This window comes from Carettochelys insculpta, chromosome 1 (assembly GCF_033958435.1).
Source record: "Carettochelys insculpta isolate YL-2023 chromosome 1, ASM3395843v1, whole genome shotgun sequence".
Taxonomy (NCBI): domain Eukaryota; kingdom Metazoa; phylum Chordata; order Testudines; family Carettochelyidae; genus Carettochelys; species Carettochelys insculpta.
The window spans coordinates 180,541,808-180,557,560 of record NC_134137.1 but is presented as its reverse complement, the minus strand read 5'-3'; the positions used below and the strand labels follow the sequence as shown (position 1 = coordinate 180,557,560).

At 41.6% G+C, this 15,753-nt stretch overlaps 1 protein-coding gene across 1 annotated transcript in view; it reads left to right on the top strand.

The window, feature by feature from the left end:
* The window catches only part of IFNAR1 (interferon alpha and beta receptor subunit 1), a 55,601-nt gene that overhangs the window by 34,196 nt on the left and 5,652 nt on the right, over nt 1-15,753 (top strand). The window contains exons 5-10 of the mRNA XM_074996817.1: nt 3,318-3,465; nt 5,623-5,740; nt 7,041-7,240; nt 9,847-10,001; nt 11,286-11,433; nt 14,030-14,184. Of these exons, the coding sequence (XP_074852918.1) occupies nt 3,318-3,465; nt 5,623-5,740; nt 7,041-7,240; nt 9,847-10,001; nt 11,286-11,433; nt 14,030-14,184 (924 nt within the window). The remainder of the gene's footprint in view (nt 1-3,317; nt 3,466-5,622; nt 5,741-7,040; nt 7,241-9,846; nt 10,002-11,285; nt 11,434-14,029; nt 14,185-15,753) is intronic.

The following is a 15,753-nucleotide window of genomic DNA, read 5'->3' as shown; positions in this document are numbered from 1 at the left end:
CCGTTGAGCTCCTACCAGTAATGGACGAACTGGATCAAGAACCGACTGTGGATGAACTGAAGAGAGCCATCGACAGCATTGCAGCAGGAAAGGCCCCTGGTCAGGATGGTATACCACCAGAGGTAATCAAATGTGCCGTGGACACACTCCTGGAACCCCTACATGAGCTACTGTGCCTGTGCTGGAAAGAGGGTGAGGTTCCACAGGATATGTGGGACGCTAATATTGTAACGTTGTATAAGAACAAAGGAGACAGAAGCGACTGCAACAACTACCGTGGAATCTCCCTCCTAAGCGTCACTGGTAAACTGTTCGCTCACGTCATCCTTGGCAGACGCCAGAAGATTGCTGAGAGGGCGTACCCCGAATCGCAGTGTGGATTCCACGCAGAGAGGTCTACCGTTGACATGGTCTTCTCTCTAAGGCAGCTGCAGGAGAAGTGCAGGGAGCAGAGAAAGCCACTCTACATAGCCTTCATCGACCTGACCGAGGCCTTTGACTTGGTCAGCAGGGATGCTCTGTTCAAACTGCTCCACAAGATAGGCTGTCCTCCACGGTTACTCAAGATGATCCAGTCGTTCCACGAAGACATGAGAGGAACCATCCAATATGACGGCGCATTATTGGATGCTTTCAGAATCAGGAGCGGCGTCAAACAAGGATGCGTGCTTGCTCCGACATTGTTTGGGATCTTCTTCGCACTCCTCCTGAAGCATGCCTTTGGATCTTCAACAGAGGGCATCTTGCTGCACACAAGATCTGATGGGAAATTGTTTAACCTTGCAAGGCTGAAAGCTAAGTCTAAGGTGCGAGAAGTCCTCATCAGAGACATGCTGTTCGCAGATGATGCTGCTGTAGTGTCTCACACAGAAGACCAGCTTCAAAAACTGCTGGATCGGTTCTCCAAAGCGTGCAAGGACTTTGGGCTTACCATCAGCCTAAAGAAGACAAACGTACTCGGTCAGGATGTTGCTGAATCCCCATCAATCAGCATTGACAACTATACGTTAGAGGTTATCCACGTGTTCGTTTACCTCGGGTCCACCATCACTGACACCCTGTCGTTGGACACTGAGCTAAACAGGAGGATAGGAAAAGCGGCCACAACTCCGTCCAGACTCAGCAAGAGAGTGTGGAATAACAACAAGCTGTACACTCACACCAAAATGCAAGTCTACAGAGCCTGCATCCTCAGCACCCTCCTTTATGGCAGCGAGACTTGGACCCTGTATGCCTGCCAGGAAAAGAGGCTGAACGTCTTCCACTTGCGCTGCCTCAGGCGCATCCTTGGAATATCATGGAAGGACAGAGTGACCAACACCGCCGTCCTCGAGCAAGCTGCAATCCCAACCATGCACACCCTCCTCAGGCAGCGTCGACTCCGCTGGCTTGGCCACGTCCACAGGATGAATGATGGAAGGATTCCAAAAGACATCCTGTATGGTGAGCTAGCCTCTGGCAAAAAGACCTCCCGGACGCCCCCAGTTGCGCTACAAAGATGTCTGCAAGAGAGACCTCAGAGAGGTAGACATCGAGCTGGACAACTGGGAAGATATAGCAGACGACTGCAGCAGATGGAGGCAGGGATTACACAAGGGCCTTCAGAAGGGCGAGATGAGGATCAGACAGCTAGCAGAGGAGAAGCGAGCGCACAGAAAGCACAATAAGGACTTGCCAGCCACCCACCACATCTGCAAGAGATGCAGCAAGGACTGTCACTCTCGTGTGGGTCTTTATAGTCACAATAGACGCTGTAAATGAAGTCCTCAATTGAAACTTTAAAGGGCGCGATCCATAGTCTATGCAGACTGAAGGATGCCTACTACTCTCCATATGGGACAAAGAGTCGTGACTGCAGCAGTTGTTCTCCCTGTTCTGGCACTGATTATGCTTGTCTGTTCCTCTCTCTCTGCCCATAGTAGTCCCCAAGTAGGTGAACTGTTCTATATCTTCCAGGTCATCGTCTCCCAGTGTGATGAAGGTGGTGTTGGACTGGTTGATCCTCACTCTCTTGGTCTTTCCCTTGTTGATGTTTAGTCCAGTAATTGAGGCGGTTTTGTCTAGTGTTGCAACCTTTTCTTCCATGCTTTCATGTCGGAGTGAAAGGACGGCAACATCATCAGCAAAATCAGTGTCCTCTAGCTGTTTGAAAAGTGTCCATTGAATGCTCCATTGATGGCCATCAGTTGTCATAATCCAGTCTATTGAGATCAAGAACAGGAAAGATGGTAATAGGCACCCTTGTTGCATGCCTGGAGAATTCTGTCAAGGCCCTGTTGTGGGGAAAAAGTCTACAGTCTCTCAAGTGGTAATGGCTAAATTAGTCTCCATTTTGTTTGTATAGTTAGGAATATTGTTTTCCAATGTGCAATACTTCGCATTTATCAACATTAAAATTCACTTGTCGTTTTGTTGTCTAATACCTAGTTTTGTGGGACCCTTTTGAAGCTCTTCACAGCCTGCTGTAGTCTCAACTATCTTGACCAGTTTAGTATCACAACCTCTCCTCCCCACCCCACCCCGATCTGCCCTTTCTGCTAATGCCCTGCCCCACCCCCCCACCCCGGAACACTGCCCAGAGATTACTTGGGAGCAAGGGCCCGGGTACATAGCAGGGGTTGCCTTCTCTCCCCAGTCCTGGCACTCGCCACATGGGAGGCAGGAGTGGCAGTCTGCTCTAACCTGACGTACTGCACCGTGCTGCCCTGATGGTCCACTGCTTCTCACTTCTCCACAGCAGTGGGAAGCAGAGTGTATCTCTGGGTCCCCCCCCACACCTGCAGAGAAGCAGAGTGCAGCAGACTGGGTGGGCAGTGTGGCACAGCACAGCTGCGGGGGAGCAGGCTGCTCCTCCTGCTGCCTATATGCTGAGTGCGGGGAGAAGGTGACTCCTGCAGCCTCCACTGCCCAACCCATGGCCCCAGGTAACACCTGTCCTTTGGGGGGCATGTGACAGCTGCTACTGCCCCACAACAGGGCCCCTGTGGCCATGTCCATCCTCCCCACCACCACCACCATTCTGTCCCCAAGGCCAGGGGAAGGGGCATAGTGGGGGGTAGGATAAGGTGATGGCAGTAAGGGGCAGAGCTTGGAGGCAGGAGCCGTCTGCAAAATTGCTATACTTCGCAAATAGTGACGGGCTCCTGTAATGTGAATGAAATATTACTGTATCCTTAACATCTGAGTGTATCCGAATGTCGTATGTGCTGTGGGAGAAAAATAATTCATTACGACAGTAATACTTTTTGTCCAAGTTGAGGCTGTTTGAGGGAAGAACAGCTCCCTTAATGTTATTTACAACTGTTTGTGTATTATAGCCAAAAATCAAAACTGTTAATCGCAGAGAGAAAATTTATGATCTGGCCCCTGCAACTACTTACTGTTTGAAGGTTCGAGCACGCCTAACTCGTGAAAGAAAAGTTGGTTCCTTCAGTCCAGTGCACTGTATTAAAACTGCAGATAGAGGTAAGGAATAATTTATTTTCAACACAATAATCAAATCTTAGAACTTGACAGGTCTGAAAACCATTGCGCCAAAATAGTAGAATTGTGCAACATTAGCAGCTTGTCAACTGATTTCCCTGTAACCTTGATGATTTGAACGTCAGTTATCCAAACTCCTTGTTATGGACAGCTCAATATCTTCCAGCATCTACGGAGGCTTTTTGGTTATCCAAATGTTAGCAGTGTCCACCATTACACTTAAGTTATCCTGGTTCTGTTGTGTTCGTATGTGCAAAAGCAAATATTCCTGTATTAGTAACTTTGATTGTGGATAAATCTTTGATCACTTCCTGTAAGGTATTGTTGTGCGTATGTGGAAAAGCTGAATTGGTTTCGTTGAAATGCATGATTTTGCCAAGATAATTTGCTAAAGGTTTGTGCAGTCCCTAACTTTTTTTGTTCTAAAGCTCCAGAAATTATAATGCATTTACTTGCAGTTCATGAACTCTTTTGCAAAGTGTATTTATCCTTTTATCCAAATGATTTATTTTTCTAAAACACACATTGGAATAATTTTACACTTTCATATTGTTTATGTAAGAACATAGGAATTTCAGCACTGAATTAAAGTAGTGGTCCATCTGGTCCACAATCAAGTCAGAGTGTAATTGCTTCCAGGTGGTTCAGAAGAGGTAGCCAAAATCCTTTAAGAGATAGTTGTGGGATTAATTTCCCCAGAGAATATTCCCTCCTCTTTTCCAGTAGCTGGTTTGTCCTTGAAACATGTATTTTAAAAGTGTCGAGTAACTGATGAAACCAAAATAAATAATTTTAATGCACTACAAAATAAACAGTTAAAACAGGAGTAAAACAGTAACCAACTCTGCTACGTCAAAGAAAAAAGTGATTCTTTTCTCTTTTAAAAAAGAATCCTCTTAATGCTAATACCCTAGTTCAATGGAACTTTCAGGAAATATGCAACATCTGAGCTAGAGCTTACTGAACAAATGAAACTTAATTTGTATTGATAAATGCAGCTTTCATTCTGGTGAGAGAGAAGAGACCAGGAAATAATATTTAGTGATCTGTCTTCATAAGAAGAGTTTCTAATACAGTTATCTAATTTGGAATTTGAATAGATTAACCTTTCTCTTCTTGCATAAATTGCCATGGTATGGTTCAACTCTAAATGATATATTTTGCAGCTTATAAATTTTGCCTGGAAGCTTGTCTGGTTTTAAAGAGGTCTGCTAGATGTACCAATAAAGAGCATCATTCAAAAAAGTATGTGAATCTTTTAAAGACTGCAAGGGGCTGGATTTGGTTTTATGTAGTTTCACTAGAGTGCCCCATAATACCACTGTTGAATATTGGTTCAGTGCTATCCCTCCAAATATTATGTAAAAAAAAATTCCTTACTGGTAGCCAGTCCAAGTACAGACCAAGTTCTGCCTTTCTTAATTTTTTGACCTCTTTAGAAAAATTCCTTTTATTATACTGTCTTAAACTGGTTTGGTGTGGGGTTTCTTACTCTGTTTCATTAATTGACAATGAAATTCATGATTGTATGTTCAAAGTATGTTATTTCTGTTGGTTGTCACAGAGGTCAAGCAAGGTTGGTATCTCAAATTACTACTTAGATGGTAATATAGAATATATTTATTGCTAATCTCAGTTTCAACTTACATTTTGCTTGAAGTGAATTGTCTGTTGTTCCTGATCTTTACTTGTGTTAAGTTTTTCACTATGTAAAATGCCCAGTATTTGAGTTAACTCTGTGAAGAGAACATCACTTGCACCATAGTGTTCTTTACTTGCAGATCTTCCAGAATATGTAACTTGTAAATTTGTATTCATACATTATTCCAGCCAGATTCTCACTGGCACTGATTTATCTACATATTTTCCCTACGTTAATATTTTGGGCTGTCTGATAATCCTATATTGATTTAAAAACAGGTATTTTCCTGCAGAACTCTTTGAGACCTACGTACCCCTGTGATTTAATCAGCTGTGTGTGGCCACTGTTATGATGGCAAATCAAAGAATATTGTTTTATTCAAACACTTATTTAAAATTATGCTTTTCAGATTTTTTTACTGTGGGGTGGGGGAAATAAGTGTATGTGAATTAAGACTTCTTGATGATAACTGGTGATTTTTTTTCTTTGCATTTTAGCACTGAATGTGCTACTTCATCCAGTGAATGTGAAAGTTCATGCTTTGAACATGAAGTTTCTTCTAACCTGGGATAATCAATATGATCAAAATGTGAGCTTTATAGTACAGTGTCTCAGGTAAGTTACATTGTTTTTAAAGCTTTGCTTCCTAAGCAGGTTTTAAACTTGGCCATTCAAAATTGCCCTTGATTAGGCCTCTGAACCTAAGTATAATTAATCCTGCAAAATGTGCAACTCAAAATCCCGCCCGCCCCCCGGCCCCATACAGCCCCAGTTCAACACCCTCCACCCCAGGTCCCCCCTCCCTCGACCTGCGCAGGGCTCTGGCTACACCTCCCGCAGAGCCCCTGCTCAACTCCACCATCCCAACCTCTCAGCAGCTCTAACCCACCCCAGGCTTAATCCACTTCACCATTCCCACAGCCCCAGCCCACTGCCAGGCTTAACCCTGCACAACTGCCCCCCACCCCAACCCCAGGTCCTACCTTTCAAAAGAAGCTCCAGATGCTCGTTCTGCTTCCCCAGCTGCTGAACATGTGTTCTGCCCGGGAAAAAAGCGGCCCCTGACTTCCGCAAAGTTCGAGTTATGTGAGGGTATGTGGGAACACAACCCTTGCATAACTCAAGGGACTTCTGTATTCCAGAAACTGAAGTATATTCAGAAAAGTATCTCAGTGTTCTCATTGAGGTAGTATGTACATCATCCAGTCACCTATGTGGTGCTTTATAAGAATAATAAGTGTTTTTGATCATAGACCTTCACAGCACTCAATTTCTCTCTGAAGTTTTGAGCACCTGCAATCTAGGTTTCTAAAATGTGTACCTGGTACTAATCCTATAAAGCAAACACTCACATTTCCTAATCCATTGTACTATCAAGGAAATTGGTGAATTGTAGCTGAGAACTTAACCATGTGAAAAATCAGAAAATGCAAATGTTAGTCTTCAAAGAAATTTAGCATGCCCACATTAGGCGTATGCTGAGATTTTTTCAAATGCTATTAATCATTAGGCTGTAAAAGTGTATTTTAAAATATGTGGTGTATGTGCAGTGAGTGTACTGATGTTGCTGCCCTCATCTAAATTTAAATTTCTTAATCAGTGTTCATATTTTCATTGAAAATGTTGCATTTAATATTTTTCCCTACTCTTCATTGTAATTAAGAATGAGCATTCCATAGAAAAGCGTTCTGATGGAATTCTTGGAGTATGTCAGCAGAATAGTTGAGAGAATGGTATGATACAGCTTTGGATTTTGAAGAAATCTTTTTACATGAGTTCACACATTCATTCTATATTTTTGCTGTGAAACTATGATCAGCAATGGCCATATTCAATTGTAAATTAAATGAAAAAAATATGCAGTTTGATTTAGAGCAGAGAGTTCATACTGATCACAAATTGTCATTTATTCTAGTGGACATTTAAGGAGTCTTCCTGAAGACGACTCAAATAAATGGATCACTGTATCTGGATGTGAAAACATCAGTACTGCACAGTGTGACTTCTCATCAGCCATAGTCCCTTTTGGAACTTATTTTCTCCGTGTACAAGCTATGAATGGATATAATAAATCACGTTGGTCTAATGAAATAAAAGTGGATCCTTGTATAGTGAGTAAGTAGATGTATTTTCTTCACCATTCTTCATTTCTCAGTTGGTTTATACATCATTTGCATCTGGATTCAGTGTATTCATTTTCATCTTTAATTGCTCTCTCACTTCTGTGAATAGTTTCTGTGTAAAAACATTGGGACCTCATCTACACTCACAAATACTTTCAAAAGGAATTTTGAAAGAATTGTCCCTTTCTAAATTCTCCGTGGAGTGTCTACACACAATCCACACCCTTTCGAAATGAACTTTGAAAGAGCGGTGCCGGTCCTTCAAAGTCAGTCCTCTCTGTTCCCGTGGTAGGAGGAGCACCCCTTTGGAAAGAGAGAGAGAGAGTGTAGAAACTCTGCGGACGGCTGTTTTGAGAAAGGGAGTCGTCCAATCAGCTGGTGGGTGGAGACGCCGCTGCTGGTGCAAGCGGAGCTCTATGGCTCCTGTGTCCAGCTGCATTTAAAGACACAAGCTCCCACAAACCCCTAGCCAGAAAGCTGAGAGCATGCTGGTAGCAGGGAGCACACATTGCCAAGCTTCACGCTTCATCAAGAGACTGCTGAGGGAAATGATCATGCTCCCTGGACCCAGGGCCAGCACCCCAGGTGCCTGCTTCCCGTAGGAGCCTCATGGAGACACCTAGAAGGACCTCCCCACAAGCCCAGTCAGGCCCTGGGCAAACAAGGGCTCCCTCCTGGATAGAGGCCGAACTCCAAGACCTCTTCTCCTTTTGGGAGGATGAGGAGGTCCTGCACCAGACAGGGGTCCAGCGGAGGAATGCGTCCGCTTTTGAGTGGCTGTCGAAGGCACTCCCCAGCCAGGGCCACCCCACCTGCGCCGTGGACCAGGTATATTTCAAGCTGAAGGGGCTCCGGCGGGGATACTGCAAGGCCAGGAACGCAGCCGGACTCAGAGGCAGCACCCACCAGCTGCCCGTACATCAAAGAACTTGACCGCCTCCTCAGCCCCAAAGAAGCGTCACCCCCGGCCATGGTCGTGGACATGGCCAAGCTGGAGCCAGGGACAGACTCCAAGGACAGCCTGGGATCACCAACCACCAGCCCCAGTGGACAGGGGGTCTTTAGCACAAACCTTGGCCTGCCTCAGAAATTTCCATCCTGCAAGTGCCACCACTGAAGCCAGTGAAAATTTTTCCATTTATTTCGGTGGAGCCAGGATTTCATACCTGGCTTGGACATAGCAAATTAATTAAAACTGAGATACAGAGCATCTTCTGCAGCTTTTGCATACCTTAACTTTACTCATTCACTCACTATTACTACATTATTAATGTTACTATATAAGACTTAACATACAAGCTCCTACCAGGAGTCCCTCTAATCTGGCATTTGCCTTGGATACAGGGTCAGTTCCTAATGTGTCAGAGAGAGAGGAAAACTGGAAAACCAGTCAGTTGTGGAGTGCTGGAAATGCAGGAGAAGGACTTTTCTTATAGATCTGATCCTGACATGTACGCTAGTTTAGGCTCTAAAGTTGTATTTCCTAACTAGTGGTTTACAACTCCCAGGGAAGCTATGAAAGTCAGCTAGGGAGAGAGAGTTATGAAAGGCACTGGAAATCTTGCTCTCATACTTCTTGCAATCCTTACTTTTCAATGTCCTCTATTTTGTCAACTGATCAGCACACAAATTAATGTGGTTTTTTTTTTAGCAAAACAAACCACGTTTATTTTTTACTTTGAGTAAGGGAGTTTCAGCTTGAGAAGGCTGAGAAAACATTACTCTAAGATTTGGTATTTCTTACCTTTTCACTGAAGGCTGAAATTCCATAATGCACCTTTGCTGACTTTTGCCTCGGGGGGTATAAAAAATGAACTGTTTCATGATCAGTTTAAACAGCACAAAGACTGCCCATAGTGTTTGTAATTGTTGCTGGGTGGGAGATGTGAGGGCTTTCATGTAGGCTTCCCGTTAGAGAAGAAATTGGTGGTATGGAGTCTGGGTATATTAGTTCAACTTGTTTGTTTTATGCTATATACACCAGTCTTTGAACAATGGTGGTCACAAATAACATGCATGTAACTCCCTTTCAGAAATCATGGACTATAGATCAGTGTGGTTTTCAGGAAGAAGCTCTGTGCCAACTGTTGACTTCAGCCAGAGGAAATAAGACAGTGCAAACAGCAGGAGGGTTTGCAACAGCTCCTCCAACACAATACATACTTTACCTCAGAAACTAACAATAATACAGCCTTTCTTCAAAGAATGCACAGGAAAAAAATAACTGAGATTAACCGCGCCATCTGGTGGCTGATGCAGGCTTTTTGTGCTAACAATGTGAATGAAAATACTCTCATGTTTTCATTAACTCTCCCTATTAAATTAGAATGTCAAATACTGCATTTCACAACTTCAGAGCATTCACAGTGTGACTGAAAGCTCAAAAACAACAAATACAATAGTCATGCTGGAACATTAGGTTAAATGCTTTCATCATTGTGCCTTTCTCATCTCCCTTGTGTATTTTTTTAAAGGTAGAAGTAAAAGCCAGATTTGTAGCCATAAATCTGACAACCTTTGTGCTTATGGGTTTAATCACATTTTTATTTACATATTTTAGCTAACAGATTTTTAACTTTGTGTGTGCAATGTTTTAAGATGAAATTGGCCCTCCAAGCGTAACAGTGAACTCTACTGAGGATTCACTTCGTATCAAGCTCACTTCTCCAGGAGAGTCTGAAAATAAGTCCATGAGTGAACTTTATGACTTATCTTACCGAGTTCTATACTGGAAAAATTCTTCAGATGCTGAGGTAGAAAATCTTTTTCAAACTTCTTTTAATTAAAGAGGTATAATAATGTTACACAAAAACCTTTCCCCCTTAAAATTTAATTTCACAAACAGCTTTGTATATGCTGCAAAGCTCACATAAAACATACACATCTCAGCAAGAGTTCACATAATAAAGTAAGCAAAAAGATAGTAATATTGCTTGGTTGATAGTAGCTATCCTTCATGATGTTACCTCTGCACAGTCATTTTAGGAATCTTACATGCATGGCTGCTGATGGATCACTTCTTGAGTAGTGACTGAGTGGCTCTCTGGAAGCAATTTATTTAGGACTCTGTGCACCTTGGAGTCAGTAGTAAAGCTCCCATTGACATCACTGATGAAGGATCAAGCTCTTGGAATAAAAATTAAGTAATCTCTTTCTGAAATTCTGTATTGGTAGTTTTATGACCACTCTGGAGGGGGGAAAAAAAAGAGGGGGGGCTGTAACTCTTATATTGATTGCTCCAAAAAGGGACAAGAAAGCTGACATACAGTAGACCCTTGACTTACACAATTTTGACTTACGTGTTTCTTGCAATAATGCAAGTCTAAATCATGAGTGGTGGGAGCTTGGAATCAGGAATCAGTCTCCATTCCCGGGAGCCAGGAAACTGACCAGCGCTGCTGTGCCTTGCTCTGGGCTCCCCACTGTTCACAGGAGCAGGGAGCCAGGTGCAGCCAGGACTGGGGGATCCAGAGGCAGGTAGGCCCATCCCCCACCTGGTCCCAACTTACGTGAAATTTGACTTAGACGTGGTTACCAAGGAACGCAACCTATGCGTAAGTCAGGGGTCTACTGTAGTTCTAGTTGAATTATTTCACATACAAGTTTGTGTGACATTTCTAGTTAACTCAGAGCTAAGATTAGAGCTAATTTCTCTGCATTTATGAATTCATAGTTGACATTTTGATGTGACTTTTTAAACTTGTTTAATAAACTCTTTAACTTTGTTTTACAAGAAAACACTAAAAATGCACATCTGAAAACGTATCAGAACAAATTATTTACACATGCCAGGAAATCTGTTATATTTACAGCACAAAATTTAAAGTGTACTATTACAAGTACCTTTTCAAAATAGCGAAAATGGTCAAGCTGCAGACTAATACTAAATGTGGTTTTGAAATTCAAAATTTTAATTTGAATGAATGCTGTCCAATATTATACAAATATTTTTTTCAGTAATGCATTGCCAACAATGTTAATACAGTTTAATCTATATTGCACTTTTTTTAAACTTGCATTTCTTATTTTTCTTTCAGGAGAACATCAAAGAAGAACAACAGTTATTTTTCACAATCACTGACTTGACACCCTTGACTTTATACTGCTTGAAAGTGCAAGCTTTTTCACCATTATACCAAAAAGATGGTCATTTTAGTGATGTGATATGTCTTAAAACACTCAAAGGTATGAAGAGCCCAAATATATTTGGGATATATTGAAACTCAGTTCAGAAATTTTTATAATTTAGGCTGCAATAAATGCCTAAATCTAAAATATTGAGTTATCCCTGGAAAGATATGCTTCCACATATATTGTTAACTTTGAAGTATCTGTGGTGTATGTGACATTAAAATCAGCATAATTTAATTTACCCTACTTATATGAGGTATTCCATGAAAATACAAGTAAATGCAAATTAAGATTAAATTAGACTAGTGTGAATTGTATTTTAAATGATACTTTCAAGTTTATTGCATTGAGTCTTAAAGCAACTCTTGGAATAGAGTGGGACAAAAGATACTGTATGGGTAAAAAGGGGGCAAAGTGTATACTGAGTGAAATCCCATCCATATACAGGTGGCTGGCACAGGGATTATTTTTGTCCTGTATGGACCTCCAGTTATGATGCTTGTAGAATTTCTAACTAACCTTATGTCGAGAAGTGTTTTCATACATTCAGATTAAATTCTCAGTTTTAAGACAGAAACTCTACGTTCCTCCATCTCTGACCTAAATCTTACTTATTACATATTAGCATTTATAATCCCCAGATATGGTCTTTTTTTTTTTTTTAAATCAATATGTATTTAATTCCTTTTATTGTTGTATGACATACCTTTTATTCTTGTTTACCGTACTATTCTTTGAACTTTTGTGGATTTCTTTCCGCCCTGCAGTACAGAGCCTACATCTGTTGTCAGGATCCAAGTAAAGCCTTATCAACGCTCCATAAAAAGAAATTGCTTCATTGGTCTTGCACATAATACCCCGTTAGATTGTTTTGTTTTTACATTATTTATCTGGAAGTGGAAAGTGTGGGCTGCATTGTCTTGATTATCTACAGATAGTATGAAGAATACTAATGTTTGTAGCCTTTGAATGTATGTTCAGAATGCAGCTAGCTGATGAAGGAGAGAAAAATGATGGAAGAGTGTGTCCCAGAGTAGAATGCATGAAACCCTTGTAGTAAATCCAAGGTTCGTCAAAAGATTGCTTATTCTTTGATGCTTACAGAACTTGGAATTAAGAACTGGATTCTTCCACCCTCAATTTCTTACTAAAACACGTAGGATCTTACTCCATAAATCCACTTGTTGCCTGTCAAAAATCCACTTGATCTTCCAAAGTGATGAGCATTCTGGCACCAGTCCATACTATTATAAAAAGAGAGAAGTCTGTCCATGTGTCCATCCCACCTCGCCCAGGTCCCCAGGACTGGAGCTGCTGGCGGAGCTCCGCGCCCCTGCCAACTTCTGGCCCCAGGGCTGTCGGGGTTCCCCCAAGTCCCCGGGGCTGGAGCTGCCAGCTCCCCTCCCCAGGGCTTCTGGGGTTCCCCTGGTCCTGACCATGTCCCCAGGGCTGGGGCTGCCTGGGTTCTCCCAGCCCTGACTGCATCCCCAGAGCTGGAGTTGCCAGTGAAGCTGTGCGCCCCTGTTGGCTCCCAGCCCTGGGGCTGCTGTGGTTCCCCCATCCCCAGCCGGATCCCCACGGCTGGAGCTGCTGGCAGTGCTCTGTGCCCTGAGCAAGTTCCCCCCGGCTCAGTTTCCATAGTTGGAGTTGCTGGCGGGGCTCAACGTCCTGGCCAGCTGCTGGTCATAGAGTTGCTAGGCTTCCTCCAGACCCAGCCTGTCCCTAGGGCTGGAGCTGCCGGCAGACCTCTGTGTCCCGGCTGGCTTCTGGCCCTGGGTCTCCCGGGGTTCCCCTGGCCCTGACCAGATCCTTGGGGCTGGAGCTGCCAACAAGCTCCCCGCTTGGTAACTGCCACAAAGGGGCGGGGCCTGCGAGTTATTTTAATGGTCTATGTACCTACTTAAATTTATGAACATGCTACTGCAGAGCTTTGCAGAATTGAGGCACGTAAGAAGACGAAGCCTTAGAGAGAAAACAATACCCTGATTAAAGACAGCAGAATATGATCTTGTGACAAGGTGTTTGGGATACCTAGAACTGTGAGACTCTGACACCCATTTCCATGTGCACGTACACTTATTTTTAAGTGTTGTATTTCTTCAGTAGGTGATTTTGTTTTTCTTAAAATATGTTTGTGTCTCTAACGTGGAAACTAAAGTATGGTGGGGTTTGTTGTCACAGAAACTCATTGCAGGCTAGAATTTAAACAGCTTCCAAAAGGGATTGGATATTAAGAATATCCAAAGTTGTTGCTGATAAATTTTGGAAAGGATATTAATCTTCATGCTTCAAAGGTTAGAGCAATCTCAGCTATTAATCGCCTGTACCAGCAGCAGATTATCCCGCATCTGCCTGCATTTTACTCTGAAGAATCTGTACTGGCCACTATCAGGCAGGGAAGTAGACTAGGTGGATCCTGGCTGTGACCCACAGTGGCTGTTTCTGTGAACCTCTGTTTCAGTAAAATGCTATAAGCTGTTGAGATGCTAAGAAGATTTATTCATGTTCATATAATGCTTTCAAGAAGTAAAATACTGTAAATATGAAGCTTTTATAATGTAGTCTTTGTATATGATCATTAAATCTAGAAATCTTGGTAATAGAATATTTCACGAAACCTAATTAAACTTTTTTTTTTTTTTTTTTTAAGGTAAAACTTCAATTGCGACTATATTTTTAGCCTTTGTAATTGGCTTGATTGCCTTTTCCTCTTTGGCATCACTTTTTATTTTCAGTGTATATTATATATCTAGGCGGATCAGATATGCATTTTTTCCATCATGCAAACCCCCTTCAAACATAGAGGTAAGGATCAAAGAATACTAGAATATCATCATGTAATATATATCAGTCATTGTTCTAAAAGAATAGTGTCTATTCTATCCTATGGTGGCTGAAGCATTAAAAGGCATGTGAACATTTAATATATCTGGCGTGTAAATACTTGCAGCCATGGCTACAGAAGTGTCATGTGAACACCTGCTCTCACTTTCAGATGAGGTAAATTAGAAGCAGGCAATGTAAGTCAATGTGGTTGTCTTAGCAACGGGCTGAACAACAAGTAGGACTGACAACAATTGTAGGCTCAATTGTTTTGGTTTTGAATTCATTATGTAACGAAAAAAACTACATTTATAAATTGCACTTTTATGATAAATCTTTCGCACTATAGTATTTGTGTGAGATGAACAGAAAGATACTATTTACCATTTTTACGGTACAAATATTTGTAATCAAAAAGAGTAGATAAGCATTGTACAATTTGTATTGTAATAGAAATCAATATATTTAGAAATCTAGGAAAAATTCAAAACACACAATAAATTTTAATCAGTGTTGTATTATTTAACAGTGCAATTAATTGCAATTAATTTTAATCAGTTGACTTAATTGGGTAAGTTAACAGCAATTAATCAACAGCCCTAAATTTAGACTCTTATTACACTTAAAATCTGAGTTTCTGTTTCCTCAATTAATCCACTTGGCAGTAATAGCAATTTTTCGTTTACCTTTTGAAGAGAAATCAGTTTTTTTCATATGATTGTTAAAAGGTTTTATTGAATTGTATCTGCCAATAGGAACTCCAGTTCCTCCATGGGATCTAAACTTAAAATTAACACTATCTTCCCCCATTCAACCCTCTCTCCATAACACAAATTTAAAATAGGAGTTACATCCTTTCTAGAAGAATTATGGAACCGCATGTTTTGATAATAAACCCTCTTTTTTTTCTCTCCCCCAACCCCAATAACAAGATTGTACCTAGACCTCGGGCAAAGTTTATCCCTAAAGTAATTTCAGATTTTCATGTGAGTACACTGTTTATCTTCCCTGGATCTCATGCTCGTAAGGGTGAGCATAGATTATCATTAAGTAGTAGTTTTATTGTTATCCGGATTGTACTAAAGAAGTTAGGTTTTTCACCAATTGTTCATTTCCCATACTGGAAACTTTAGGGGGTTGAGCTGTTTCTGCATAGTCGTTGTTTAAATCACTAGACAGCATATAAAGTAGAGTTAAGATCTCTTCCCTCTCCTCCTGCTGGTCTCATAACTCTTTCAGCTAGAGGGGCTGGTCCCTGTGTGGTAATTTAGGCATGTTACTCTTACTGAAATATGAAAGCTGCCATTTGGAGTTCATGTCTCATTTCCACTAACCATCATGGTTTACGTTTGGCATCTAGATCTGATGGTCAGTTTGAGAGTAGTATTTCAAGCTTTATTTAATTAGGACACCGTGTGCCTCCATCTTTAGTATAGCACGCAGTATTTAACCATCTCATGAGGAGGACTGTGTACTGGAAACTCAAATTAAAAATGAATGCTGGTTACTTGTAACTAAAGTTCTTCTATATGAATACTATGTAGTCATATT